Genomic DNA, 25,974 nt, shown 5'->3' on the forward strand with positions numbered 1-25,974 from the left:
TGGGTGTAGGCTCTTTTAGGTAAAGTCACTTGCTACACCTTGATTATACAAATAGGAGGAGATCTCAGTTCAGCTTGTGTCTTCTAACAACTGGGTGCACCAGTGATGGCTCGGGTGTCGTATTGTGTTTTACAACAGACAGAGGAAGGAAACTGTTCAAGAACATATTATTAAAAAAAGAAAAAGAGATTATATCTTGAAAAAGAGGAACAGGACAAAATAGATGATGTGGTGTCCACAGACACACAAAAGAAACAGAAAGAGAGGGGGAAAGTTTTGGTGTGTGGGAGAGCAGGAAGCTGCTGCTGCTGCTGCTGCTTTATTAGTCATCTGGAGATGCTGTGGAGCAACTAGCGAACCTTGCAACATCTAAAGAAAGGAAAAATTTTATAATTATGAAAGACAGAGAGACTTTAGGTCTATGGAGTCAATAATTTCTTCACTAAAACTGTGAACAGGTATCTAATTTAGGCCTAACAGCATCCTGTGGAAAAAAGTTTGCTCTCTCAGCCTCCAGATTCTCCTAAGTTAATAGTTTATATCTGTCTTGCTGTACAGTTGTTGGTTAAAAGCAGTGTGGGTTTAGGGGTTTAGGGTTTGGGTTGTGTCCTACCTGAGCGAGCTCCCCGCAGTCTGCACAGCACTCTGGAGCGAAATCCGGAGGTGTCACTGTGGGAGCGGAGTCTGGGCAGAGGCCACAGCAGCGCAAAGTGCCTCATCTCCGGGTGGCGGTCCCCCTCCTCCTCTTCCATGGTCGCCTCCGGCAGAGAGGTCGCAGCTTCACAGAGAGACGGGAAGACGAGAAACTTTCACGATCGTCTCAGCAGCAGCAGCAGCAGTAGTCAGTACAGTCGGCCCCACCTCCTCTTCTACCTCCACCTCCACTCAGCCCCCTCCTCCTCCTCCTCCTCCTGCAGAGCACACCGACCGACAGGCCGTGTGTGAGTTGTTCTTGTGCCTGTAAACGCCCATGCAGCGCCTCGAAACAAAAACACGGGTCACATATGATCTGAAAGACAACTAAGAAGGATTGTGAAAGGTAACAGTAGCTACATACCAGATATCTGACTGACTGCTAAACCTGTTCTTTCACTGCAGCCTCAAAGCCACAATGCAAAATTTTGCACTGCAGCAAACCTAGATAAAGCCTGCTTATTAGCAGCCTGGCCCTTGTTATAATTAGTTTTTAAGTTTTGCATAGGTTGTTTTCTGGTTCTGTTTGCATGCAAATTAATACAGTAGTAGGCTACTATTTAATACTAATATGACCACCACCGTCACCAGGAAGAGAGGAGGTGGTCAGCTGTTTCCTCAAAATAATAAAACATAATAAAAAATTCAGTTGCAAAGCACGTGGCATATGTTTCCTGAGGGGATTAACATGTCGAAAGTAAATAAAACATGAAATCATGACCTGTAGGCTTGATTAAAACAGCCAGTGAGGCCTGTCATGTAGCCTATAAGTTAGCCAGGCTGTATCATGTAGTAGTAGACAGACACAGAAAGTTTAAAGTTTCTGTGTTGAATCGACAAAAAAATAAATAATAAATAATAAAAATAACGTTACGCAATGACAAACTGTAACATCACGGAAAATTATAGACAAACCGAGTGGGCTGCTGCCTCGAAACGTTAGATGTCGCTAAATTACCGCTCTGCTTTATTTCTTCCACTTTGACACCCACTGCCTCATACTTTACACCTAGAGACGAGAGAGAGACAAGAGACAGAGCGCTCACTCTGATCTACTTTCCAGAGCACCGGAGCTTGAAGGCATTTGGCAGATTTGTTTTTAAAGGTTTGAATGGAGCGGATTACAGTCAATAGTAAGCAGATGTCAACATCCAGGGCTATGATTTGTTTCTTTGTTATAATATAGGATAACAGGCCTGGTGCAAACTCAATGTTATAGGTATCAAAAGTATCTGAATGTCCTCTCTTCTTCAGCATAAACCATAGGCTAGCCTATACTTCCTTGTTCAGTATGGTCCATCATCTTGTTTTCAGTTGCCATAATCAAAATTATTAATAGCATGTATATGGCAATCATTTTAAAACACAGATTTGCAATGTTTTGTTTTCATCAGGCCTGTTATGTAAAGTGACAGTGAGTGCTGTTGCTAAATATGATCCATAATAATAATAATAATAGAGACATATTGTCCTTTTGTGTGGGTATTCTAATACTCTCCTGTCATTGGTTTGTGTCTTTTATAGGCAACCCTTATAATGGAGGGGGTCCTTAATCCTTTACAACAAAACAAGCCTGTCCATCTGTGTGTAAAATTGAATACTGCAGAGTTGATAATCTGTTCATGTTAATAATCGGATAATCTTCCTGGTGCTGTGTTTATATTATGTTGCCATATGTAGGCTATATACAATGTGAAAATTAGCAACATATCACACATATAGCAGATTCAGAGCATCTATCTACTAGTAGCTATTTATCTATCTATAATAATGCCATGATGCTGCTGCTTGGCATTAGGTGGCACAGTGCCAGCAGCTGGTTGTGTCCTCTAATGTTTCAACATGTCAGACACTGTTACGGAAGCTAATGCTTAATTTTATGTGTTGACTGGATGTGTCTGAAAATACCATTATAACGGGCTATCAGTTTACACCCAGGCTCCAAATGCACTGGCATGTTATCGTGACCCTTTTTAAAGTAAACGCTGTCTCATATCTGCTTATGGTTTGTGCATATAAATATGATTTTTTTTTAAATGGCAATAGTAAGGCTACTTATGGTTTAGTAGCCTACTGTACAATGTACTTGCTCCCATTCTTTTTCTGTCTGTAACTTTCTTGGACTATGTGTCTAAAATAAAGAATAATTATATCTCTCTCTATATCTATATATAACAATTCTTTATTTTTGTACTCTATCTATCTATCTATCTATCTATCTATCTATCTATCTATCTATCTATCTATCTATCTATCTATCTATCTATCTATCTATCTATCTATCTATCTCTGTGCACCTACAACTTGGAAAACTATGCAGAACGATCTAAACTTACCTCCTTTTTACAGTAACATTCTTCATTTTAAAAACAATCTTACCTTATTTTACCGCCACATCTTGCTGATTGTCAGTTTATTTCTAATGTGATCTTCTGTTACTTTTACTTTCCTCCAGTACTAGGCTATTATGTTGCTTGTGTATTTGGAATGTAGCCTACTTCGTCTGTCTTATGTCTCGGCTATATTGTAAATGTTGTGGTTGCTATACCTCAATATTTCAGAGTCTAAATATACATACAGTACATACATTTTTTTGGTACTATATACACACCTACATGTTCAAATAAAGAAAAGTACATACCTATTACCCAAAACAGTTGTCCCATTTCACCTGAAACATGCAGAAGGAGGAGAGAAGGGGCCTTAGTGTATAGCCTAGATCTGTGGTTTCTAAACAAATATACTGTACAAAAACATTTCACAACAGAAATATTGAAGCGATCTGTCTATCAATCTATGGCCAATATGTTTGCAATGTTATGTATAGATGAAGCTTGTCATTCAGTTTGGTTTTTTTTTTGTGTGTTTATCTTTTATAACTACAGAGTGATCATCTTCCTGATAGAGGATCTGTGCGGCGGCGGCGGCAGCAGCAGCGTTGGAGCTCCGTGTCTGTGTCGTGGATCAGTGGAGAGAGAGAGAGAGAGATGGGCTGAGGCTGAGGCCAGAGACTGTGTATGGGCTGAGGCAGAGCAGAGCAGACCGACACCACACAGACCGACACACACACACAGACCCGGAGAGCAGCAGCAGAAGCAGCGGACACACAAGGGACAAGACTCGGGTGAGTAAAGCCGAACAGAAACAAGTTAACACACTAATAATAAACGACGCTTTGTTGGTGTTATCGCCGCCGCATAAGTCAAAGTTGCCCGTTAATTTGTCAAGAAGAGCCTGGCTAAAAGAAAAAAAAAAAAAAGACGAGTCGCTAACGTTAAGCTAGGTAACCGCTGGCTGGTTGGTCGTGTTATGGCTAAACTTAACTTACAGATACAGTTAGACAGCCAGGCTAGTACAGGCACAAACACACAGCAGCAGCAGGGACAGGGAAATGTTTGTAGTTCATGGTAAATGATTAATGCAATGCTGTGAGGCGGAGCAGCCATAGTTGCTAACAGCAAGGCTAATCTGACTGAGCCATGACTCCCAGTCCCAGTCAACTTGAGGGCCAAGGGAGCAGATGTTACAGATGCTGCTAACATACATAGATAGATAGATAGATAGATAGATAGATAGATAGATAGATAGATAGATAGATAGATAGATAGATAGAGACACATGCCAAAGAGAGGTCCATAGCACCATGAGTAAAACCCATACAGTACATGATAGAAACATAGTAACAGAAACTGTAAATATACAATAAGAAACAAATCAAAGTCATGAGAATAAAAAAGAAACCTCAATACGAGGCCAGCCTATGTTGTCACCATGTTGTGTGAAACATTTCACTCACATCACAGATTAAACATGACAAGATAAATGTGATATAGGATAAAACCCAGTCCATTAAAGGGGTAAATATGAAACGCTAGGGCACCTGTGTTGGGGAATCGCAGCAGTCCACATATAAAGTGCAATAATGCATGCTGAAAGTGCACCATAACATAAATAACAATAATAAAATAGGAACGATAATGAGTAGGTACTTAAAATAGTAGTGTTTGACAGTGTCTGACACCTTGGAGGCTTGTTTATAACAGTAACACAAGATACAGTAGTGTGTGTTACAAGTTGTCAAATAGCAAAGAGAGTGTTGATCTTTTTTTTCCTGCTTTGGTGATACTTTTTTTCTTTTTTAAACACCCACACCAGCTAGTGTTGTACCTGAGACCAAACCAATGCAAGACCATTACTGTATTCAGTGCCAGTACTCATAATAATCATGTGGCTTGATACCTACATTATTCCTCAGCTAAAAAGAAAATATAGTTTGTATATAAAATCTATAGGACCATATTTAATTGAAACAAAGTTTGGATTTAACAGAATAACACAGCAGCAGCACAACCTGCTAAAGACTCTCCCACTTTTGACACTGTTGCAACCAAGTTTTTCAAATGGTTACACAAGCATTCTCTTTTGTAGAACATTTTTAAATATCTAAAAGTTATTGAACTACATTACAACTACGAGTTGTAGTGCTCGAGAAGACCGGCTTCGAGTACTGCAACACTAGCAGCTATATTGCTGTGGTAAACAGGTCCCAGCCTGTCAAACCTGCTGACCTTAGTGCTGCTTTCACAGCCTGACTCTGGGCAGAAATTACTCTCTTCAGCTGGACTGGAATGACCTGTCCCACCTTTGACCTGTGAGGAGCTAATTCAACCCAACCCTTTCCCTTTTCTTTACTTTACGGCCCCTGTTGCTCTGTACTTCAGTGTTTGTTCTGATAAAAGAAGATTTATTTCACTCAGACGGTTTCAGTTTCTCTGAAAGAAAATGTTGAGCATTTGATCACAACTACTACTGCACAGTCCCACGTTCAGTCCATAACATTTGGATATACAAGATTTGATTAATTGAAAAGTTGTGTTTTGTTGCTTTGTGTTTCTTTCTCCTCCAAGTGATTACCTCACAGGAAAAGTGAAGCAAGGCTGGGTTGTGAAAATAATCTATAATTGAATCTAAATACCAACAGGTCTGACAGTTTTCTTTATTGCTCACTTGTGAACAATGTGAACACTTTTGGTCATTTTTACCTGAATCCCAAGTTAACATGACCAACAATCAACACAAAATGTTTACTATTGTGGAAAACTGAGATTAGCAAATTGTTTTGGCATTTGATCTTACATAGATAATCAGCTATGTAATCTGTAGAGTAGTGGTTGGTTTCTGGACGCCTGGGGAAATAATGAAACTGATAAAAAATTTGAAAGAGTTGAGAGTTGATCTATCCATGTCCTTGGCAGCTAGATCAGTGGTTTGTTTTGTAGTTCTTATGTGGTGAGAACATGTAGGTACCTATAGGCTCAGCTACTCTGGTCTTCAGCTGTTGTCGTACTTTCAATTGTGCAGCAGTGGTGTAAGATCGCGAAAGGAAAACAATGACCCTCTACTGGGCCATCCAGCTGTTGTCTTGCTCGTTTTATGACTCGTCATGTGTGACCAGTTGGTCGCCATGTGATGGTGGACAAAGCCTTCCAGCAAATGTAAAGAGTGAGTTTACCAGGGGGAATGTTTGACCCAGAAAGAAGTCACCTTATATCGTGCTGCCTCATCCGACCTTATTCAGAGTTGGACCTTTTAAACTTGTAGTATTCTCACTTTGCATGTTTTAATTTATTATGTGCGTGTATCCCTCTAGCTCTGGCTCATCCAGCCTTTCCACAATGTGTCGCACAGGAAGCCCTGATCTGATCGCCCAGACATAATGAGTGCATTTCTTCCTGTGCGCTAGTATCCTGGTAATTGTCTATTTTTAAATATCACAGGTATATGTTTGCACATGCAAACCTAATATCCTGGCTAACACGTCTTATAAACACCTCATGTTTTCATATCGTCCTGTCCTAGCGGTCAGCCCCATGGATGGATAAAACAAGTAATAAGTCTGTAAGATGATAAATAATCTAATGATAATGTCTACATTTAGCTCTGGCACTGGCAATGCAGAGGATTAGGGTTAGACTACTGGATAATGGAACAGGCTGACATATCGTATCGTCTGTATTACCTTACTGCAGATATATCAGTATTTGTATGCGTTGGACAACTGGGTTTGAGGTCATTTAGAAACTACCATAAATGGTTTTTCCTATAGAAAGTACTGACAAGTTGATTTTTCTACTACAGCTATAAGGGATTCGTATTAAGAATGAAATAAAATACCATAAGCTGATTGTCAGATTTCTCCAAAACCTCCAAATGTCCATGTCATTTCAACGGGCCGAGTATCAGTCAGGCTGTGCAGAGAGGATTAACCCCAATTGTTGAATCGTCTCTTCATTCATTACTAATGATAAGATGGAGAGTCAGATCTAGCAGAGTGGTAAAATTGGGTTCATTCGTAGTGCTTGGACCGAGACAGCCAATGGAGAAGTGACACAGAGTGTTTGCCTTTAAAAACATGCCAAGATTTAATAACCACTGGTTTCTCATGTTCCACATTAGTATAATATGATCAAAATTGTGGCACTAGTGTTGTCTAACATGAGTATGAGTATGACCACCCGATCTGAGGAGGGTAGTTGATCTTTAGCATGTAAACCGTGTTAGCATTAGCCATTGGACTGATACATAAATAAGATTTAAATACAGATGTGTATATATATGTGTGGTTTCGATGGTGAATAAGCATGAAAAGGAATGTGAAAAATATGTGTGATTTAGGAAATGTGGCTCAAGGGGCAGAAACATTATCATTAATTCGGTGTGTCTGGCCACTTGTTGAGTCGTTTGCTTATTTTTAGCTCCGTATTTGCTCTCTACCAACTCCTGAAGGAAATATCTGGCTCTGTAGCTGCTAATGTTTCACCATGTTCACAAGTTACCGCTTAACTGTCTGCCTGTGCTCAGTGTACAGTGAGTTTCTAAAGCATTTTTTTCCTCATTATCCTATAATATCAGTGTAACACCAGCCTAAAAAAAGAAAATCCATTAATCCAGGTCTTGCTGTAGTTGATATACCTGTTTTTCCACTGATTATCCTGTCACTGAATTAAAAGTCTCCCCAGTACACATGGTGGCCTGTTCACCTTGTAGGGATTTTTTTTCCCCCATATCTCTAACATCTAATCCGCATCACTGAAATGCATGAGCATGCATGCCGATGAACTTGTGCACAGCACCTCATTTACAGGATCACTAAACTCCACAGAGACGTCTCTCACTCTCACATGACAATCGGTGTTTGTGTAGCGTCGAGATAGTCGCCTCCGACTGCGTTGCTCCTTTTTCTCGTGCCTGTGTGTCAAATGGGATGACTCGGGCAGACGCAGGGACTAACTGAGATGCTCCCAGCCCAGACTCCATGCACAACAACCAGGCCTTTTGTCCCTGATTTGCCCCCATCCACCCACACACACAGTGCTCATAACGTCATGGAGAAAGAGCGTCTTTATCTTTGCCTTCCAAAGACTCATCTCACTCACATATTTTAGGCCCGGTCCAAAAAGACAGCAGCTTAAACAGGCTAATGCGACAATATGCCTACAGTAATGCTGTGCTCACCCACACAGGGGTTTGACATTGAGATGCTTCATTTGCACATGTGAGACTGAACAGATGCACTTCAATCATTTACTTTTTTTTGTGTGTTGATTTCCAGAGAGCTGCAGGTCTCGGGGAGGCGTCAGACCTCAGCAGGTTAAATATTGCACATTGTCTCCTGTGCAGCTCCTGAGGGAGTATGTGTTTTTTCTTTGTGTCGAACACGTCTGAGATTTTTTTTTTTTTTTTTTTTTAAACCATGCTCAAGTGGGTGCTCAGCTGTGGCAGGAGGGAGGGGATAGAAGGGGCTGGCCAGAGGCTTGCCAAATCGGATGAGAGAGCAATTGGGAGGAGATAGCACAGAAAGTGGGAGAGGAGACGCCGGGGCAAAGAGAAACGGGAGAAGGAAAGAAAGAGAGCAAGACGGGGTGGGTGGAGGAGATAGAGGAGAGAGTGACAGAGTGTAGCGTGTGTTACAGGAGGGAGAGAAAAAAAGAGAGACTCTGAGAGAACGAAAGAGAGAGAGAGAGAGTGGGTGAGGCTGATATAAAAGGATAAAGGCGGGGTTGTGGTTTGTGTCACATGATCCCCATGCAGGCTGTAGCCTAGTGAGCTCCAGGTGGCAGAGAGACCACAGATACAGTAGATACAAAGAGAAAGAGAAGGAGGGAGCGGGAACCGCTAGCACGGCTCACCACAGAGAGACAACAGAAATTCCTCATTTACTCGCTCCCTCCTCACACACATCTCTCCGTGTTCTCTTTTTTTTTCTTCCTCTCTCCGTCCTTCAGGAATTCTTCCCAGTCCCCGCTTGCCCCTGCTCTTCTCCCCGCTCTTCTCTCCACTCCCGGCCCCAGCAGGCCAGGGAATGTCCCGGCAGCGAGATGCCTTACGTGGACCGACAGAACCGCATCTGCGGCTTCCTGGACATCGAGGAGAATGAGAGCAGTGGCAAGTTCCTGCGCCGTTACTTCATTTTGGACACACAGCAGGGAAGCCTGGTGTGGTTCATGGACAACCCACAGGTAATTACACAGAGCTGCGTTAGCTTAACTCTTAGCTGTGTTTCTGGTGAAGAAAAATCACACAGGTGACTTGCACAGGCAAACATATTTGTTACGGTGAAATTGAACAGTTTGCAGACAGTGGCGTGCTGGCTAAAGTTGGCTATCGATGTGGACGGTCAGCTCTTGTGCAGTTGTAGGCTAACTACAAGCCACTTTGAGCTAGAAGGTCTGCAATCACTGTGAACACAAATGGAAATACATGTGTTTCTTTAGCCAGACAGTCATAGAAAGATGGTACAACCTAAACTAATATACTTGACAACAATTAAAAAGCACATGAGCAGCCCAGTGCTAACAGTGTCTGTGTTTCCCCTTTAAACAGACTTTACCGTAAAAGGATTAGAATAAAGATAAAATAACATTCATAATCAAACTCTAAATGAGGGATTTGTGTTTTGTGTTGTAGGCATCTTGCCCATATAGTGAGCACTGATAAGTGCAGAAAGCACAGTGGTCAGCGTTTTCTGCTCTGTGACCCCCCGGTGTCACAGTTTTTACAGTATAACTCTCCACTTGGTTTGTACATCATGCTGGTTCGGAGTTGCTGTATTTGTAAGTGTGCTGTTACATGAAGTATTCATAAATGATGTATTGCAGGAGGAATTTTAAATAATTCAGCAAGTCCCTTTTCTTTTTATAGATTGAAAAGGTTAAATTTTAATGATGTTAAATCTGGATCTCTTAGTTTCAGAAACACAGCAAGACACTGAAATTAACCATCGTGGAATGAAGCCAAAATGTACTGTATTTACTCCATAACGCTGATTCGCTTTTCAGAGCTTGACTCTACTCCTCCACCACGTATTTTGTAAATAATCGACAGCCAAGGCTCCTGCCTGAATAGACTGATGAATCATTAGTTGTTGTTTTTTTACACGTTTTCTTCACATTTTCAGAACCTGCCTGTTGGTGCAGACTGTGTCGGTTCCCTCAAGCTCACCTACATCTCTAAGGTACACAGAACTATAACCACTGAAGCTTATCAGACACTAACATGATAAGATTATGTATAAATAGATTAAGTTTACAGTATTTGGTTGAACTGGGAGGCTAACAGTTGAGCTTTGTCCTCCTCTAGGTCAGCGATGCCACGAAACTGAGGCCTAAGGCGGAATTCTGCTTTGGTAAGAAAACACTGATCATTACTATTAGCAATGTCTTTTTATAGTCTTAGAATACCAACGCTATTTTGTAGTTCACAGAACAAGCATTGTGAGAAAAATATAGATCTATCCAGAAATAATAATATTTTCTCATAATTTTTTTTTTTTACAGCTTTTTCTATGCTGACTTAGAATAGCAAATAGGACTTGCACAATCTGATTGTATGAATGACAGCATGACTCTTTTAAAAGAAACTTACATCAACATAATGTCACAGTGCTTTGCGCACATGAGCACTGCGTGTGTGATTAATCATATATTGACTAAGCTAGTGTCTACTCTTAATTTAACCTAAGGGAAGAATGTTTGCTGCCCTTGTCTGCCCTCTAGACTTGGTCAAGCACTCCTCTCCACATACTTTCTCCACCACTGACCAGGCAGCTTTGTTCAACATTGTGTGTTTAGCCAACACACAAGAGATGCAGGAGGCAGCAGCAGTTGATGATCTGGGCTTGTGCTCAAATATGTTTAACTGTATTGCGCTTGTTTGTGTCCTTTATATTTCATGATTTTAATCAATGAGATGGTTGTGTTGGCACCTCAGTGGTTTTATTAGTTCATATTTTTAGGTGTAATAAATCCAGAGCCTCGGCTTTAGACATTTCTCCCAAAAGTCCTATTTTTATAATTGTGTGCAGACAAGCTGGGCTTTACATCTCATTTGTCTTTCCTATTAATCTGAATTTTAAAGGTCACCTGTGGAGTTTTAATTCTACTCAAAAAGTTTTGCGTTTTATGTGTCCTAAAGGACCTATTACCATGTTGACAGCTTTCCCCATCTGATACAACTTTTGTAAAATCATTTTTTAAGTTTTAAACCTTCACTGTTGTCATCTGCTGTGTATTATGTTACACTGGTCAGGGCTCCAGAGTCCAGACAGACTCTTTCACTGGGAGCACAGCTGCAGTGATACCAACTTTCTCAGTTACAAGCACATGATTTCATTCATTACTCCCACCCATTATTGATTGACTGAAATTCGTATTGTGTAATTTCTTTGCCTGTTGTGTGCTCGTATTTCTCTGTTGTGATGCTAGTACATGTCAACAAAGAAGTAATACAGAAACTTGCTCATCAAAATATTTCACTACAGTGCCACTAGTGGTGAAACACTCCACCTTTAAGAGAGGAGTTGAAGACCTTTATGACGACAACCTATCTTAAAGGGATATTTCAACATTTTGGCAAATTGGCCCATTGCCATAATCCCTTTAGTTTTAGGAGTAGGTTTGTTACTTTAAATTGTCGGTGCAAGCTATTTTTAGAACGGTGGAGCAGAGCAGCGAGCTGCTTAGAGCTCCGCTTTGGAGGCTAATGGGATTTCTTGGTTTCCCTCATCAAAAATAGCTTGCACCAATAATTAAAGGTAAAAAATATACTCCTAAAACTATAGGGATTATGGCAATGGGCCAATTTGCCAAAATGTTGAACTATCACTTTAAACAATTTATCTTAAAAGTTCATCCTACAATAAATATGGTACTAGAAACTTTTATTGTGCGGAAGGTATGTCCTGAAATTTCTTCAAAATAATTTGAAACTGATCATTGGTTTTCAGTTTAGAGTACTTTTTCAGCAAGAAAACATCAAACACACACACACACACATGCATAGTGTTTATGATTATTGTTTTACTCTGACTGCATGTGATTGATTAGGAGATCTTAGTTTGCCAAAAATCAGTTGATATCTGCTAGTGAACAGTCCGTATGTTCGTTGACTTGATTTGACCTTTTCTTCTCACGATGTGCGTTCGAGACACAAATTAAAAATGTTGCATAAATATGAACCATCATCAGATTTACGTAGCAAACCTCCATTCCCTGTTATTGTTTACTAGCCCCTTTCCTCCTCTTCCATCCGCTTCAATAGCAGGAAATACTAGTGTGTAACAAGAAGTCGGCTGCCGTGTGTGCTTGTGTCTGCTTGTGTGTGTTCACCAGTTGCCTCGCAGAGGTTTCTACAGGATGCCGGCATCCTAATCGGAACCTGATTCTGATTAAGTTATTTTTAAACTGCCGTTTGTGTGCCACATGTTTTGCCGATATCTACAAATCGCCCCCTTTTCCTGCATCTAGCGAACCTCACATAGGTGGAAGGAGTATTTAGCAAAGTTAGGCAACGGCTGTCACGCACACAGATGTTTTTACAATGAGAAACTTCAACCTAACTGCACACTGGGATTGATATGTGGTGATGAGGGAGATCCAAATGTCTGCATTTGTGTGAATGTTTGGTGCTTGGCTGTGTTTGGCAAGAGCACACATTGTTTTATTATGTGTAACTATGAGTCAGATCTGATAACCCCCTCCCTGATTTGTCATCCCAGCGGCCAAGAGACCACTACACTTTCACAGCTACCAAGCATTTAACAGCTCCTAATGATACTGTGGGCACGAGAGAAGGTTAATACTGCTGGATTAGGTCATGCCGATCACCTGAAAGAGACCAGACAGACAGATTTATTTACAAGGAAGTTGGGAGGGGGAAAAAAAAGAGTGTGAGGTCTTGCATGTGTCTAAGAGCTGGACCAAACACACACAGAACAAGGAAGAATGATCGTCATTGTGCCACAGAGTTTGAGCTCTGAGTGCCTTTTACAACTCGCCCCCGCCAGATTTACCAGTCCAGCTTTAATGTAATTTATTCCCATGGTGTCGAAAGGATACAGAGGAGACACAAGGACGGTTTGAGCTGCAGAATTCAAGGATTTATGGTGGAGAGAGAGAGAAAGAGAGAGAGAATGAGAAGACTTGAGTTCTTTCAGCTCCCAAATCCTGATCCATAGCTAATCAGCATTTGACCCAAAAATTTCTTTGTGATTGAAAATGGGGTTCGCTCATGTTCACATGGGTGTGAAAATGTGCGAGAATATTTTTGGTGGTTGGTAGCTGTGGGGTTTTTCCTTCTCCGTCATGGTCAGAAGTGGGTAGGCGGTGGCAGACTGAAGCAGCTGAATCGAGCTAGGTCATCATTCACATGGAGAGAAAACGCTGCTGGTTGTGTGTGGGAGAGTCCCTTGGCTCACTTGTTTTTCACTTTACAGAGAAGTCTGTGGTAGTGGATCTGTTCTCCTGCTGCCTCCTGTACTGTATTCATGTCATATTTTTATATACAGTAAAGCCAAAAAACACAGGTTGTCAGTACATCTTTGTTAGATTCATGTGATTCATATTAAACACAGAATGAATCAGACCGGATGAATAGATTGTAGTTTAACTCTGAACTTTATACTTTCACTCTCTCCTTTGTTTCTCATGGCTTTTTTTCTTTCTTTCTTTCTTTTTTATGATCTCTTAGTCATCAATGCTGGGATGAGGAAGTTCTTCCTGCAGGCCAATGATCAGCAGGACCTCGTGGACTGGGTCAACGCTCTCAATAAAGCCACCAAAATCACTGTGAGACAAACACACACACACATACACACACATAGTGGGCACAGACAAACGCAAGTTCATCCCAGATTCAGCCGCACTCGTCTGTTCTTTTTGGCTCATGTTTTATCACTTGGAGAAACTTTTATTTCTTCCTCTCCTCGAGAAATGAATGAGTTGACTGTCAAGAAACAAGACTAGAGTGAGTCAGAGCATGACTAACAGGATGCTGTATTGTTATCCCGAGCACTGGGATAAAGCACCGTTTCCATTGTTCCCCATGAAGCTTTAACCATCCAGAAAGGAAAGGGATATAAAAATGTGTTAAAGGCTTGTCAACTTCAGCATTCAGAAAAGTCCTTCCACACCCTACCAGAGAAATACAACCACAAAATTCCTCCCCCCAAAAAATGTCTATTTCTGTCTTCTCACGTCTGATGTGCTTGTGTGTTCGTAAGGTGCCAAAGTCTTGTGATGGCCAGCAGAATTCAGAAAACCAGAAGGCCTTGCCTGATGTTGCAGCATCCAAGAAACAAGTCTCCTATAAGACGGAAATCATAGGAGGAGTTCCCATCGTCACCCAGACACAGGTAAACAAACATGACCCTCACTTCACCCTCAGCGACAGGTGACATCATCTTAAAGGGATAGTTCAACATTTGGGCAAATTGGCCCATTGCCATAATCCCTATAGTCATAGCAGTAGGTTCGTTACCTTTAATTGTCGGTGCAAGCTATTTTTAGAACGGCGGAGCAGAGCCGCGAGCTGCTCAGAGCTACGCTACGGAGGCTCATGGGATTTCTTGGTTTTCCCTCAGGTCACAACTTGTCCACGAGAGCGTTTTGGAGTTGTTGCATTGTGTATTTGATGAGTTTGATGAGGGAAACCAAGAAATCCCATGAGCCTCCGTAGCGTAGCTCTGAGCAGCTCACGGCTCTGCTCCGCTGTTCTAAAAATAGCTTGCACCGACAATTAAAAGTAACGAACCTACTCCTAAAACTATAGGGATTATGGCAATGGGCCAATTTGCCAAAATGTTGAACTATCCCTTTAACTGAAAGTAAAGTTTTATTTTTATAGTAACAAATGATATATATGTTCTGCAAAATTACAGTGCTTCTTTCTCAGGATTCTGTCCAACTTGTGCTTGCTGTTTTGTTTTTTTGTTTAAATGTTGTTTGAACTTTAATTACAATAGTTATATATATATTACAGCGTGAAGGTACTGACGGTGCAGACAGAGCAGAGCGTGAGGCCATGCATCGCTCTCACAGCCAGCTGCCGTACTTCCTGGGCAGGCCAGCTCAGGAGCACACCGTCATTAAGTCCGGCTACTGCGTCAAACAAGGAGCCGTGGTGAGTCCCTGCCGCCCTCACGGTCCTCTGTCGGGCCAGAGTTGGTTTCCTTTGCCTTCTAGATCCATTAAGAGATATTCCGCATTATATACGTGTAGAACGACAGAGCTTTTCTCACCATGGACGTACTACACCATTTGCAATTAATGGCGCAGTTACAATGAAAATGGCATTGACAAAAATAAATAGCCCCTTTATGTGAGAGGGAGTAAAGTCTTATGACTCAAATGAATGCGAGATGATGAGATTTTGGTTTGATAATGGTAAAGAAATTGGTCGCCTAAGGAAATGCATTTCCTCCAGTGTGTACAAATCTGTACTTTATGAATGCCCAAGTATTAATGGACTCCCCTCTAGTATAAGGGGGAGGGGAGCACAGTATATAACAGTACAGTTCAGAATGTGTCAAAACCAGAAAAGATTGTGTTTTTATTATCGTAACTGACAACAATGACGGATCGTTTTATTTTCCAGAAAAGTTAAACAAAACATCTTTTTTTCTCAGATGAGGAACTGGAAACGGCGATATTTCCTCCTGGAAGAAAACTCAATGAGTTACTTCAAGTCTGATTTGGTAATTATCTTTGATTAAGTTACGTGAAGCCTTCAAGGAATGTTTTTATTTATGGTGCACGTGGATTGGATTCACCCCCACAGTCTGGGGCAACAGCAAACACACCGCCCTGATTTCTAACATGCTTTATCCGCAGTCTGTGGAATTCAGTGCCCTCACTTCACATGTCCTATCATGCCCTGTTCCCCCCTGGCTTTTCTTCCACACACATACGCAGACTGTCCTCAGGACAATACTGCATGTCTCATTCCCCGTACTTGGCAGAGTCTGCCCTTATTTGACAGTTTTATCTGTCTATTTGGCTATCAACAGGCCCCAAGGACACAGACTCTCTGTCTGTTGTATCAAATAGCCAGGTCAAGAAAGTTACAAACCTTCAGGGTTTCTAGTTCTTGCAAAGTTTGCTTCAATTCCTTTGAAAAATAATAACTCAGCCTTGTTTTAAGCTTGTACGTATTATGCGTTTGGAATATTTATCCAGTTGGCAGGTTTTGGCTTCTTCAACTCAACGGTTATTTTATTTTCTTAACTTCAGGAGAAGGAGCCTTTGAGAATGATCCCACTGAAGGAGGTTCACAAAGTGCAGGAGTGCAAGCAGAGGTATTTAACATGTCCCAGCATTTTCCCAACGTACAAAAGGCGCTGGTGTTTACCTTTCTGATTTAGATAAAGATGTACAGTAGATGAGATAAAAATGATTTGACTTGTTTTCCCCTTTTGCTGTAGTGACATCATGATGAGAGATAATCTGTTTGAAGTCGTCACCACATCGAGGACGTTTTACATACAGGTGCGTCTTTTTCTACGATAAGAGGAATGTACAGTTGATTCACATGGATGGACACATTCAGACGTTTCTGAGATCACTGTGCCGCAGCATTCATACGTTCTGTACTTTCTTCACACTTTGTTTGCATGTTTCCCTTCCTGTCACTTATCTCGTTCTCATTTCCTCACCGTGCGTTTCTCTTTCTGTTTTCTTACTCTCGTTTTTTTTCCCCCTCCTTTCTTTTTCCACCAGGCGGACAGTCCAGAGGAGATGCACAGCTGGATCAAGGCTGTCTCTGGGGCTATTGTGGCCCAGCGGGGACCTGGGAGGTCTGCTGCCACAGTATGTATCACACTCACATGTACCTGCAGAAAAAACAGGAAATGACTTCAGGCTTTGACTTTTGTCTTGTGCACAAATTTAGGCTTACCTTACTCAAATTAAGATCATTTGCGACACTTCTAAGTAATGTTTTACTCATTTCACATCTTGATTACCGAGAGCTCACACAGCTGAAAGCTACAGAGATGAGAATCCTGTTTTACTTCCTTTCAAACCAATCCAGACACAGTAGTTTGGCTGCATTATGTTTCACAACTATGCCCTTATTTTTGCAGCATAACGACAACCAGTTGTTGTAGCTGTGGTTGTATAGTCTGAAGCTAAATTCTGCTTTGTGTAGTCTACACAAGAACCTCCCAACTCCCGAGCCAAGGACTGGTCCAGAGCCTTGGGACGGTTGCTACCAAACTGTGAGGAAACAACATGATTTGGCAGAGAAAGCTCGTTATGTTGGAACTTCAAAGGCTACTATAGGCTATTTTTCAGTATTTTTCTGTGTTTGCCACAGCCTGCTCGGCATTTTCCCACCATCCAACCACAAATAAGATGTGTTTTTATTTATTTTTAAATTTTTTTGAGGCCCTATTTTTTTTGGCCATGTTGTGTCTTCATTAGACAACTGGCAGTTGATAGATGACAGGAAACGAGGGGAGAGAGAGAGAAGGGAGAGAATCTGGTGTAACAAAGGTCCCCAGCTGGACCTGGACCTGGGAACGCTGCAGCTCATGGCTGGCGCCTCGTCCCCCCGAGGCACCAGGGCGACCCTATACTGATTTTTGTTTTTTTTTAAGCGAAAGTAGGTCATGAGCAAGATGACCAATGCGCCGTCGCCACTTTTCAGCCTCCTGTGTGAGTACACTTCCTGTGTCTTAGAGCTACTTAGTTAGCTCAGTCAGCAGCCTACATGCTTTAGAGACAGGCAGGTGGACTTGGCAGGTGAGAAGACAGAAATAAACCGGTTCCATTGCCCAGACTGCAGAGGAAACGCTGTCCTCTGCCGCAGCTGGTTAGACTGGAATCGTTCTCAACACGTCTCCGCTGACTGTTTCTCTACAATCCCCCCTCTCTCTTGCCTCCTCCAGTCTGTCTTTCTCTCGCTTGTTTTTCTCTCTCACCTTCTTTTTCTTCTCCTGTGCCTGTTCTCTGTATCCTCTTTTCCCCTCTTTCCTTCTTTGTCACATTCTCTCCTCCACCTCCTCCTCCTCCTCCTCTCCCTGTGGGCAGATGGCCCATCTGCTCTAATCCTGCTTTGCACTGTGTTGTTGCAGATGCGGCAGGCCAGACGGCTGTCGAACCCCTGTATACAGAGGTATACGTCCCGAATCGGGGAGTGCAGCAGCACGTATGTCAGCTCGTCTAAATTCCCCCTTTAAACTATAAGTTCATCTTTTTTAATACTGTTTTCCACTCACTGGCTGCCCCTTTGTGGTTGTAGACATTATGAGGGAAGATCAGATCTGACGGCACATCTGATGCTCTATTTTTTTTTTCCTTTTTTTTTTTTGCCAACCACACCCTACGTATGGCTGTGATAACCCAACAAGCGCTCCTCCCTTCACGCCCTCGTCCGCACTGCTTCTCTCATTCACTTCTCCCCCTCCTTTGCTTCTCTTTTCCCCTTGCTGAACTGTCACTTAAAGCTCAGCTTGAAGTTGTACATCCATTGCATCCGGATCGTTTTTTAAGCAACAACAAAAAAAAAAAAAACTAAAACTTGTGTCAGGAACTGTAAGATTCAGGGTGTGCTTCATTCAGCTTCTCTTGCATGTGATGACTGTCGGCGACAAACATGGCAACTCAAATCAAGCACACCTCCAGTCTTTCAAATAATAAAAAGTAAAGGCAAAGACTCTCTACAGTTGGAACATGACCATCTAACTATTGGTAAAAAAAACCTGCAGCCGCTGCCTCCCTCCCTCTCTCCCTCCCCCCTTATGGTTTCACTTTCACAGCTTTCACATGTCCTCACCATTATCGATGACACCTCGGTGTTAAAATATACACAAGTCGATGAACAATCCATGTGCAGACACACGCTCTGTGCTTGAACTACGCTACCAGCGTAGCTATGAATACCTGTTTCTATCTCTGTCTTTATTACTGGGTACATGTGTCTTTCACACCTTCTGTTTCTCTTCCCTTCATGCCCTGTTATCTCTGCAGTCTGCTGCAGCTGTGTACCTGTCTTAGATGTGTGACATCCTGCTTGTCTCTCCTCCTCCCTCCTGTTCGCTGCCTGTATGTTTTTTTCCTCTCTTTCTCATATACACAATAATGTACTTGTTTCCATATTGACTTCCTGTACCTTCTGTGTGAGCGAAAATGTTTAACAGCTTTGAAAATGAGAACTTACCTGTGCTGAATCCACACGTCCAGAGTCATAAAACAGTGGGTTCTCACGCTGTGGTGTCTTGATTTATATGCTAATATTACTGTATCGGAGCTGTTAAGGTGCCTGTCTTATGTGATTGTGTCACACAGTCAGTAGTTCAGTGAGCAGTGGGGAGTTGTCCACGTCTTCAGTGTGGTAGATTATTTGCTGAAGCGTTTGGACCTTTGGATTCAGCATAAATCTGGTAACACGTGTGACTCCCCCTCAGGATATATTGATATGTTTGTTGAGGGAATTGTAAATCTAAGTTCTCCTGAAGCTTAAGTGACACTATGATTGATTTTTACCGATCATAAATATTGCACAATCCTGCAAAGCCCCAGCATGTCACTCTGTCACCGTCACGTCACGTGGTAGAAACTGTGAAAATGCAGAACCTTAAAGTCGACAGAGATGTTGATACTGGAATGTCTCTCTCTGCGCTTTATGGGAATTTTTCTTTCCTAACCTACATTTTTACCAGCTACTCAGTGGCTTCTCCCTTTTACTTTTTCTTTTTTTTTCCCATGCTCTCTGCTTTGTGTTTCAGAGATTGAAATCTGACAATGAAAAGCTGTGAAATAACGAGCAACAACCAACCACTGCTTCCTAAGACACTCTGCTCTTCCACTGCAACCTGTCGAGACTCCCAAAACTAAAAGCCTGCTGACACTACTACCACTACTCCCCGCTACCTCTACTTCTGCTACTACTACTACTACTTCTTCTACTTCCTACTGCTACTACCACCATCTCCACTCTCTAGCAAACGCTACATTCTTCAGCACCTACAGCCTTCAAGCTGCGTCAGGCCCCACATGTCGGTGCTAATTCCAAGTCTGTAACTCAACTTTGTGCTCTTCTCAAATAAACTACACATATCAGGATGTCACCTTTTGTCACTAACAACAGCTCGTTTCGTTTCCCCTCATTCTCCTTCTCTCTTGTTTTCCCCTCCACTGTTTTCCCAACTGCAGGAACACAGCAGCCGTCCCACTTTCTACCGCAGCCCCTCGGGCCCCCCAGTCCCTCGCTCGCCCATATCTGCCATGCCACCATGCTACCCAGAGTGGGGCGCTGCTGTCACGTGCGGCACACGCTCGCAGCCTGGCGTGGGACAGCGAGCACTTCATGAGCCTGCTGCCACGGCCCAGTCACAGCCACACGCCAGCACGCCTGTCCCTGCAGGAGACGCGTCTGGCAAAGTGACCTGCGAGCCGCCACCCGCCGCCGCCACCACCATCGCCATCGCCACTATCGCCAACGCCGAGGAGTCACCGTGGCGACGGCGGAGCAGCTTTGAGCCCTACATGCCCGAACCACCCCAGGACCTGGATGACGCTGACCTGCCAGTGAGCGAGGTCTGAGCCACTGGAACGTTAACACTTTGTTTTTGCCTGGACGGATGTCGACAAGACGGAGAAAGACGGAAAAACTGTGCCCAACAAGGTGTTTATTAAAAACAACACATTTAAAAAAAACAAAAAAAAGGCGGGGGGCAGGCATTGGTTTTCAAACTAAAGCTGTTGCACAACATCACAGACTCATTTTTTTGAGCTCCTCCGTCAGTGCCGTCAGTGTGCAAAAGTTTGGGTCACCACTGAACTGCACTCGTGTGCCAAAGACGACCTGGTCTTCACCCACACACACCTCCCTCTGCCTGCCTGCTGTCGCCTTCGCTGTGGCATATTTATTTACTATGAGTTGATGGTGTCAAACAAAACTACAAATTTTTTTAGTTTACTCGTCATGCTGATTAGAGTTCAGCGCCAGAGCTTTATTTTAACCTGTACAGGCGCTGTGACGCGTTCAATGGTATTTGTGGGCAGAGGATTTTTTTTTATAAAACCACTTTGTTCCAAGAAAACAAGGGAGCTTTCAATCATGTGAGGTATTTTTCCCTCATATCTGAAAAGAGTGTCCCTACAGCGGGCTGGCTTTTCATCACCTCACTATAATCTAATTTAAACAGTGTGCTCTATTTACACACTAAATGTTGTGACACTGGATTTGTGTACTATTGTTGGCCAGTGTTAGAGATACAGGTTAAGCCCAGTCTGACATCAAACCCTCACTCCAATGCAAACTTATACCATAATTCAAACATGATCCAGTATGTATGATAATCCATTGTGTATAATAACGCAAGACCAAATGTATTCCAGCCACTTTTATTATCTTTTTTTTTTTTTTTTTAGTTGCCAAGCCTTTGTTTAAAACTACATTTATTTTTAACACATAGAAGGGTTATGGTTGCTTGTTTGATTTTATAATGGTGTTCTTGGTGACTGTTAATTGACCATAAGCTGAATTAACTTACATGTAAATGTACAGTTTTTTCTACAGTTATTCCACCCTCCGTTAGTGAAGTGAGTGCGCTGTGCAGAGGCGCAAAAGAAAAACAAAAATCTGAAAGCTATCACAGTACATGCATCACTTCACAACTTGAATCAGCATCTTTTGCAAACTACATCTCAGCAGCATACCAGACTCTGTGGACTCAACATCTGTGACACTGGATGACGTGGGAAAAGTGCAGCAGCGTTATAAGAAAACAAGAAGTGCAAGACATAAGCTTTGGATGCTTTTTTTTTTCACAGTAATAGTAATAAAAACTGCAGCAACAGGTCGGTTACAAATAAGCTTCATGTCCTGACAGACTTGGTTCTAACAGTTTCACATGAATGAACTAATCCTGCAGATCACTGTTTGAAGAAGATTAGTCTGTGTGAACTCCGCGCTAACATTTTGGATCATGAGATTTAACGGGAAAAAAAATTATTCAACTCGGACACTTGTTAACAACACATTAACATGCTATTGATTCCTCAGATTGCCTCTGGTTTTATTATTTGTTTTTGTTGATCAACAGCCGTGTGTGTTTTTGTCTTTGCAGAATAGAGCTGTGTGCAGCAGAATTATTTTTATATGCTTTTAGATGTTTCCTGATTTTTATTCTCTTGTTACCTGTGTTACCATCTCAGTAGCAGGCAGTAGGGTTTTATTTTAAATAAAAGTCTCCCATATTAGTCCTGCTCAATAATACACACTAATCCTTTTTTTTTTTTTTTTTTTTTGTAAGTGCCTGCTCCATTTCAGCCCAACAAAGCCAAGCTACTTCACCCGTGTTCAGTCTGGTGTAATTGGTTTGAATTGTTTCTATTTATTATGTGGATGACTCGAAAGAAATAAACACTGAAAATGTGCTCAGATTTCCAGGAGTGTCATTCAGTAACGTGCTCACCGGTCTCCAGAGAGTTCAGTCAGTCAGTGAGTGTATGGGAAGTTCCAGTCAGTCTGGGCGGAAGAAAACTCACCTTTTGTCTGCTGTCATGTCTTCAGTGTGATTCTTCAATGTCACCGCTTGTTCCCTCATCGTGGCGCCTTCTGCCCTCTTGTGGTGAGTGAGATACCTGCACCTGCTTCACTGCCATGAACATGTTGTGAATGAAAACACAGTGTAGGTGCATGTAATCAATTAGCTTTGTATTTATCAGTGACAGGATGTAGGAATGGAGGTAAATTCCAGATGCACGGAAAACTATTTAAGATATTAATAATCAGAAAATAGACGGTAACAAAAGTTAACCAAACAGGCCATGTTTGTCCACACTTCTCTTAGTGGATTCGGATGTGATGTTTTCAGTTTTTTCACAATTTGCCAAATGTGTACAAAACCTCTTGTCAAAGAAATTGATGCTCAGCACAATTAGCTCTATTTCATTTTAAACAGAAATTTAAACAACTCACTCAAACTGAAGTGTGCCTGAGATTATTGAAATTTGATGAATGATAATGTGGAATAAGAGCTTAGCCTCAGAGAAGAGCTGGCCTGGCCCTTTGTTTTTGTTTTTACTACACAATAGTTGATTCCCACTTAAAAAGAAGAAAAATCTAAATTCCTTTCCTGCATTTTTAATAATAATAATATTAATACTTAAATTTCCAAAGTGCAAAATGAATGATGAATGTTATTATTAGATAACTGATGCATTAATGTGTCTGTTGTAGTTCGTTGAGGTGGAGCAGACTTTATTTTTTAGTGGTTAGATTTAAATGGTGCATCAATATTTCACGTTGGTTTTTTTATGTGTTTTGTGGATTGAATCTTAATCTGGACTGGGGTGTAAAGAAAAAACTAGAACCTGAGTACGACTTTAGTTTAGTTTAACTACCCTTAAACACTATTTAATTATTATCCCTCATCAGCTTCATCAGTAGCAATTACATATCCAGCCTCTGGCCTGATACAAAGGTCAAGTTCAAACTACTTCATTTGTCATTGCCACAAGAACGAGACAAAACAGCTCCAGCTCCAAAAATTAAGTGCTACAGCCATAATGATAAATAAGCTATAAAAAGTAGTGCAATAAATAGAAGAAAAATAATAGCGATAATATGATAATAAATAATACAGGCTATACCGAGCAGTGTTCTTACAGTCCGGATAGCACTGAGCTGCTGCGTACGTGCAAGTCGCCATGTTGGAGTGGTTAGTGGTACAGTAGTTTGTACAGTACAGTATGTACAGATGGATTTACACAGTGAGGTCATGGATCAACCAAGCTTTATTTAATCAGTTAGATAATGAGCTATGGCATGAGCTAGTACAGGACAGTATATAATATAATACTGCATGTGTAGTGTGGGGGAGCTGATGTGGCTGCTGGTGGTATAAGTGGTTCACAGAAAGAGAGGAAACCATCATGTTTCTGTACAGATGTTGGGTATACAGGCTACTGTATAGCTGAGGGCTGCAGTATCTCCTCAACTGATCTTAACTTTCAGATGTGAAGACTCTGTTGTGGCTTCAGGCGTGGACATGAATTCACACATGGCCCAGACATCTCTGCAGACTGCAGAGCGGAGAGAGATCACACAGACCTCACTGGCAGCCATTCTTGGTTCCACTCGCTGGCCGTGGTTGGAGAATGGGTGTAACTTATGGAAGAGGTTGTTTTCATCTGCAGATTTTCCCACTGTTTCCTGCCTGTGCATCGTCATGTAAGCATATAGTCTGCTGATACTGTGAGGTCATATACATGTCAACAGTGTGTGTATTAAAGGGATAGTTCACCCAAAATTCAAATTTCACTCATTATCTACTCACCCTCATGTCGACTAAGGGCTGGGAGAATTTTCAGAGTCCTCCGTGCCTTCTTGGAGTTATGGGGGGTCCCCGCAGCAGTATTTGTCCATATGGTTGTGAATGGTGCTCACTTTTCTTCGTCCAAAAAGACACACCAAAAAACATCCAAATACCTCCACAGTGCTCGTCTGTAATGTCCCTCTTGTATTGAAGCCCCGACATGAGAAGTTGTTCCGAAAAAATTAAATAAGTCTATATTTTAAGCTTGTTTGTAGCGGAAGCTCCCAGTGTCTCAGTTCACTGCTCTTCCTGTGTCAGTGCAAATTACTCGAGATTTGCACTGACCGACGGAACAATTTCTCATGTCGGGGCTTCAATACAAGAGGGACATTACAGACGAGCAGTATGGAGGTATTTGGATGTTTTTTGGTGTGTCTTTTTGGACGAAGAAAAGTGAGCACCATTCACAACCATTATATGCTGCGCGGACCCCCCCCATAACTCCAAGAAGGTACGGAGGACTCTGAAAATTCTCCCAGCCCTTAGTCGACATGAGGGTGAGTAGATAATGAGTGAAATTTTAATTTTGGGTGAACTATCCCTTTAATGCACAAAAAAAAACCAAAAAAACTTTCTGCTCATAAATTAATGTACCCCATTAATTACCTGAGTTAGCCAAGCCTGAACTCTGGGTTTAAGTCTACATTCCCTATGCTTACTGTTTCCTGAGCTGAGAGTATATAACTGCCCTCTGCGCCTTTATGCCCCCCTCTCTAATTACCCTTTGGACACAGGGGCTTGTGTTACCCAGCGCACCACGGGGGTGCCTCGTCTCTCAAGCCCCCTGCCACTCACCTGGCCACTGCTTTTAAAACCAAAGACCCTGCACCCATAATCAATCACATTGTGCCGAGGCCTTTTACGGCGCTGATTCATTGCCTCGTGTGTTTACTGGACTCTTTTACAGCTCACCACAGACATCTAAACCTAACAGAGGTTTGTTGTTCGAGAACAGTAAAATCAAGTCCGTTAATACTGGAAATGTGTGTCATTCCAACAAACAATCAATTCAAACTGTATTTTATGGCGTTTCCATTGGCTCTGTGGCATAAATATTTATCAGAAGAAAACAAGTGATTTATGTTTTCTTTAACGTGGGAGATGATGATGATTATTATTTGGATCTTGCCATTAAATGTTGTTTATTTCCCTTTGTATAACTCATAGAACTCAGTGGGATTAGATCATAATAAAGGGATAAATCATGTTCTCTTGCTATTTTCCAATTAGAACAAATTTGGCTGAGTATGTGAAAGTACTATATTAACTCCACAAATCCCACAATCCACACAACTTTTCCATCAATGATTTTCCTAATTAGCCATAAGGCTTGTGTTGAGTGCCAGGAGTGACTAATTCATTAGGGAGTAGTTTAAAATTAAAACACACACACACACACACACAGGCCTGCAGGATGTGTGCAGAGCTGTGTAGCATATAAAACATCTGGGCAGCATCACTCTTTCCACTACTGGGGTTTTTTAATTTTTATATATTTACTTGTTTGTAAATAATTAAATCAGGTTGAGTGACTTCAGCAAACACAGGCACAGCTGGATTGTCCTCCAGCTGTTGACCTTGACCTCTCTGAGCTCCTTTATTAAAGGCAACAGTAGAGA

The 25,974-nt window shown here is 41.8% G+C and overlaps 2 protein-coding genes across 9 annotated transcripts in view; one reads left to right on the forward strand and one right to left on the reverse strand.

Annotated features, from left to right (window-relative positions):
* The window catches only part of phactr2 (phosphatase and actin regulator 2), a 40,428-nt gene extending 39,594 nt beyond the window's left edge, over positions 1–834 (reverse strand). For all 4 annotated transcript variants that reach the window (XM_085799651.1, XM_085799652.1, XM_085799647.1 and 1 more), the window contains exon 1: positions 614–834. In XM_085799651.1, coding sequence (XP_085655777.1) covers positions 614–752 — 139 coding nt within the window. In that variant the 5' untranslated portion in view covers positions 753–834. The remainder of the gene's footprint in view (positions 1–613) is intronic.
* A 2,876-nt stretch (positions 835–3,710) lies between these two features.
* On the forward strand, positions 3,711–22,412 carry LOC146973291 (pleckstrin homology domain-containing family A member 1-like). Of its 5 annotated transcripts, none has more exons than XM_085799658.1 (14): positions 3,711–3,817; positions 8,979–9,212; positions 10,151–10,207; positions 10,333–10,378; positions 13,720–13,817; positions 14,252–14,383; positions 15,010–15,150; positions 15,656–15,724; positions 16,260–16,324; positions 16,451–16,514; positions 16,746–16,835; positions 18,104–18,177; positions 18,999–19,073; positions 20,184–22,412. In XM_085799658.1, exons 2-14 carry the CDS (start codon positions 9,072–9,074, stop codon positions 20,413–20,415), a joined length of 1,284 nt encoding a protein of 427 aa, XP_085655784.1. In that variant the 5' UTR covers positions 3,711–3,817; positions 8,979–9,071; the 3' UTR covers positions 20,416–22,412. The 5 variants fall into 5 exon arrangements, 4 of the variants coding, with proteins under 4 accessions (XP_085655784.1, XP_085655785.1, XP_085655783.1 ...); XR_015037744.1 differs by lacking the exon at positions 3,711–3,817 and adding an exon at positions 19,757–20,043; XM_085799659.1 differs by lacking the exon at positions 18,999–19,073.
* Positions 22,413–25,974: the final 3,562 nt, after the last annotated feature.

The sequence above is a fragment of the Trachurus japonicus genome, chromosome 15 (assembly GCF_045865225.1).
Source record: "Trachurus japonicus isolate A0001 chromosome 15, Traja_1.0".
NCBI classification, from domain to species: domain Eukaryota; kingdom Metazoa; phylum Chordata; class Actinopteri; order Carangiformes; family Carangidae; genus Trachurus; species Trachurus japonicus.